The following is a 4,705-nucleotide window of genomic DNA, read 5'->3' as shown; positions in this document are numbered from 1 at the left end:
TCTATAAGGATCTGTGGATAATGTGAAGGACTACTGGCTCTATGGGAGAGATGAAACTGCATGTTATTTTTACGATTAGTCTTTGACTTGATCATCACTAATGAAAAAGAAAAAAAAATGGTGGTGTCTTAATAGCTTGTAAAACTTTCCAAGCATACACTACTTCTGCAATGTACAATTTGAGAATTGTTAAATAAAAACCTGGCTTGGACCATGAATAAGCACCATCTGGTAAATGGCCACATAGGATTTTTACATCCAAAAAGACTCCACAGAAAGGTTGTTTTAATGTTAAATATCATGGATTGATTTTCTTAACCAAATAATGTTCTCCCACTTTTGGAGATTAAATGTTGTGACTGATTAAAATGTGTACATTTTCATACATGGAGACAGACAATACAGTTTTTTAGCAGTGTTTATTTTTGTAAAAAAAAAAAAAAAAAACAAAAAACCAAAAAAACCACAATGAATTTGAAAGGAAGTCATCATATCTGTCTTTTGATTGCACACTTTTAAACAAAAATAATACAAAGTGGAGAATTAAAAAAAAAAATTATGTTGCTACTTCAAAATAACACCTATGTCTATGAAGGTTCAAACTGAAAATATATATACCAAGAATGCTAAAATGTCTATTTTACATTATCTACAAAACGTATGTTCTAATCCAGCCACAAATCATAGGAAAATACTTCGATACATGAGAAAAGCTATAAACATAAGAACATTTTGGAGGGAAATAACACACATAAAAGCTCATTAAATAATTACAACAACAAATAAATAGTTTGTTCAGCTTTACTTTTTGATTGCTGCCATGCATATTTTAATTTTTGGTATATTGCGATAAGAGAAAGGTCAGCATGCAAGGCATTTTTTTTTAGATTGAATCTGAAAGCAGGTACTAAGTGTTGGTTTTTTAAGCTGTTGTCAGAAGTTCATAAAACATGATATAGAAGGCAATAGACATGATAACTGTTCTCATGAAAACACACAACAAAGCATCTTTTTACAAAATAGACTTCAGTGAATATTCATGGCAAATTTTCTTTGCCTCCATGGCTGGAGAAAATGTAAAAGTTTATAGTGTGGGTTTGGAAGGCTTGTGTTATTCCCCATCGCGAACATTTGAAAAATCACCCAAAGGGTCCATGTGCTGAGAATGCCCCTTTTGATTTTGGTCAAAGCAATAAGCACGTAGTGATGACTGAGAACACAGCAATGGCAGACTTGTCTTTAAGCAGTCAGGACAGTAAAGCAAGTGGTTACAGGTGAGTTCAGTTTTGGCACGAGGAGAGGGAGATGAGAGAGGAGAGAATGTCTGACTTCTAACTTGTGCTATGTTTGCTGGATTTACTGGCTCTTTTCCTCTCTTTGTGATGCTGGATAGGTTTTGCTTGAGAGGTTCCCTCAAAGTTGTGGCTGGACTCATTGTGCTGCCTGGTGTACCGCTTGCACTTGCAGGCCGTGACCACAGTTATTTTGTAGGTTCTTATACTTCCATCCTGGCACTGAAGCTGGATCCTCTGGGTGCGAGTTTTGTCGTTGACACATCTCCACTCTTGGGAGCTCCGCCTGCTCCAGTACTTGGTTCCATAACCTCCTCCAATCCAGTTGGGGAGCAGTGGCAAAGGGAGGCATTCCCCAGCACACACCAGCTCCTTCAGTGGATTGATGCTGGTGCACTGGCCATCTGAAATGTACTTGGTGGATCTCAGTTCCCGACAGCCGACTTGAACACGATCTGCAGAATGCACAGAATAATAAACACTGAGATTCAGAACGGAGAGATTTCCTTAACCAGTCATTTTTCACATTAACAAGCTATGCTTTGCAGAAGTTAAAGTAGGCTGTAATCTTTACAGGACATCTCTTTATTGCTACGTCCCCCAACACAAGGGCCTCGAGCACTGATGGTATCTTTGGGTATTACCACAGCATAAAGAAATCATAATGATATGCACTTCAGCAGTTGTGGTAGAAGAGGCAATTTTATTCTCTATCCTTCTTCTCAGGGACATACCTTTTAGAAGAGAAAAAATGCCCCAAGGGAATAAATGTTTCCTGCTTGTTCTCAGTCTCGGGAATCTGCTCTGTGATGTTTACAACAATTACGTTGGATCATTAGCAAGGGGGGAAATAGTGCTTTGGAAACTGTTTATATGCTTTTAAATGAATAGGGCGTTTCTCCTCGTTCCACGGTTACAGTGGACTGAGGCTCCCGTGAGCAGTGCTGCTCTGAACACAGATATCGCAGAAGTGGTAACAGCTGAAGTTACCAGGGAATGGTGTTCTGCATATAAAGTTTGAATGACTAGCAGTAACAATTTCAGAGTGGTCGTTTTGCCCTCAGGGTAACACCATCTTTGTATCCGCAGTAGTCTTTATGTTATGCGTAACATAGAGGATCCTGCAAATTCTCTCAGGCATCTGACATAGAATCAACACGCAGAGCTTCTCATACAGGCGTGTTTGTACCCGTCTGTATGTACAGCTCTGCACCCTGCAATAAACACAACTGTTTATTTCAGTAATTACACTTTGAAATAAACGCCCACAGTGCGCTTAATTTTAATAAGCAATCTTTACTGGCTGTGCTCTCTCTCTTTCTGAAGGACAATTACGGCGCAGATTCTACACACAATGCAATTAACTAACGCCTTTAAAATAGAAGTAATTACTAGAAACATTTTAGAGTGAATCATAAAAGGCTTTGAAGGTACATCTACATATCACAGCTACAGGCTGCTTCTGTTTCTGCTTGGATTTTTGGAAGCAAGTTCTGAACAGAGACAGTGAGTTAGGATTACTTCACCCTGTCCCCTGTGTCTCGGGATGGGCAGTCAGAGGGACTGTAAATCTGCAGGCTGATGCGGGGGGCTGGTCACAGGGCTGTCCTGCCTTGCCTTGCGGGAAGGATTCGGGCTTGCCTTCCTGCAGCTGCACTCAGGAATGTACCTGGAAGCAGCTGGTCACAGATTTGAGTTTGTCTCTCCTTCTGTTTTTATGTCTTTCCCCGGCTCAGCTTTTCTCCAGTGACAGCTCACTGACAGTGAATACCTACTGGGCTGCTCCAGTAATCTCATAATGATGAGATGTTTCCTGTGCACTTAAACCCTTAGCATTCATAGAAGTTGACGCACCTGGCTTAGCTGAAAGGTATCGGTGTCACTTTTTGCCTTCGCTTTCCAGGGATGACGCTTTTTATCGGATTGTTGTGGGTGGGTTGGGGTGTGTGTGTGTCTGCTCTACTTGGATTTCTTTCATTTTAAGGAGGCGGGCAGGGGAGGTAACAGATAAAGTCAGCAGAAGGTTTCCAGATCGCCATGTATCTGACACATATACATTAAACTCGGCAGGAAAAAGACTAGATATAAAAAGGCAAGTCGGAGCAGAGATCATAGGTAAATTATGAGCTGATTTGTTTACTTTTGCTGGAGGTGTTAAGCAAGTAAGTGCTACAGCAGGAAGTAAAACTAAACAGCGGGAACAGAATTCAGAGTTTTTTATTGCATTTGAAAAGTAGCCCAGACACCTCCCCTGCCCGCAGTGGGAGGGCGAGGGAAGAAAGCGAGCGCTTTTGGAAATGCCTCTCCCTCCCTTTCCTTTATCTTGCTTCCCTGGCGGATAACCCACGGAACCCGGCGTTCCTGGGTGAACCTCCCCCAGGAAGTAACCTGCCCGAGAGAGCCGGTCCTGCCGGACTCGCACGGGGGAGGGAGCCTGGCTCGGGGGCCGCCCGCCGAGGCAGCTCCCGCCGCCGCCGCGTCTCCCCTTCCCCGCTCCCCCCCGGCCGCCGGGTCCCCCCCGCGGGGGTTGGGGGTGGGGAGGGGGTGGGGGGGCCCAGCGCTCTGCGGCTGCGGCCGGGGGTCCCGCTCCCGGGGCCGGGGGAGGGGGTGGTGGTGGTGGTGGGAGCTGCTGCCCCCCCCCCCCCCCCCGGACCCCGCCGCCGGAGGGCCGAGGGCTGCGGGGCGCGGTGGAAGCGCCGCCGGTAGGATACTCACTGTTACGGTCGGATCCAGCGCTGGTGTAGTGCCTGCCTCCGTTCCTGGCTTGATTCAACGTGCTGTTGCTGCTCGGGCTCGCCGCAGGAGGTTTAACGACGTGCGAGTAAAGTATCTCTGTGGCATCGTTCTTGAAAGCCAAGTAGCTTTTCGTGAAGATGCAAGCTAGGAGAAAGCCGTAGAAGTGAATGGCAGGGAGAAGCATGGTTGGTTCAGTCTCTGTCTGACAGAGCTGGATGAAATCTTTTTCTTCTGCTTCTTCTGGGTAACTCTGAAATTGCTCCTGAAGGTTTCCTTTATATATTCAGAGAGGCTTGGCATTCATTCAGGTGTAAAGTTGTGGATAGCTTCAGAATGAAAACCCACAAAAGGGGTGGGATCCCTACATGAGCCTGCGAAGACCTTTTACCAATAGGAGAGAAGACTGCAGTAAAGGAGGAGTTAGATGCACTAATTGCAGGATTCCTATTTGGGGCTTTTGAGGGTATCAGAAAACTCTTAGGCACCACACAGCAGCATTCGGGCTGAGACCTAGAGCCTGCCGGCTCTGCCCTGCCGCTCCGTATGCCCTGCATGCCTGGCATTTCTGTGTGATGGGACTAGCCCGGTGTCAGAATGAGTCTCTCTTGCTCCTGTTATGCGAAGTTACATCCCCTCTTCTCAAATGTGACTTTCAGAAAACTTGCCAGCTCTGTAAA

General features: G+C 45.2%; 1 protein-coding gene across 1 annotated transcript; it reads right to left on the bottom strand.

The window, feature by feature from the left end:
- Positions 1 to 403: 403 nt before the first annotated feature.
- SOSTDC1 (sclerostin domain containing 1) lies at positions 404 to 4,471 on the bottom strand. Its single transcript, XM_032991618.2, has 2 exons — positions 4,008 to 4,471; positions 404 to 1,747 (listed from the first exon to the last, which is right to left on the bottom strand). Exons 1-2 carry the CDS (start codon positions 4,210 to 4,212, stop codon positions 1,332 to 1,334), a joined length of 621 nt encoding a protein of 206 aa, XP_032847509.1. The 5' UTR covers positions 4,213 to 4,471; the 3' UTR covers positions 404 to 1,331.
- Between the last annotated feature and the right edge of the window lie 234 nt (positions 4,472 to 4,705).

Source organism: Tyto alba, unplaced genomic scaffold, assembly GCF_018691265.1.
Source record: "Tyto alba isolate M040663 unplaced genomic scaffold, T.alba_DEE_v4.0 Super-Scaffold_38, whole genome shotgun sequence".
Lineage (NCBI taxonomy): Eukaryota > Metazoa > Chordata > Aves > Strigiformes > Tytonidae > Tyto > Tyto alba.
The sequence above is the reverse complement of the archived record's forward strand: the minus strand, read 5'-3'. Positions and strand labels throughout refer to the sequence as shown.

What these genes read in the sequence shown, in the direction of transcription:
- SOSTDC1 (XM_032991618.2), bottom strand. Translation starts at nt 4,212, where the DNA reads ATGCTTCTCCCTGCCATTCACTTCTACGGCTTTCTCCTAGCTTGCATC. An exon ending in CGCTGGATCCGACCGTAACA is followed by an intron (nt 1,748 to 4,007) that starts GTGAGTATCCTA and finishes TGCATTCTGCAG; the next exon opens with ATCGTGTTCAAGTCGGCTGT.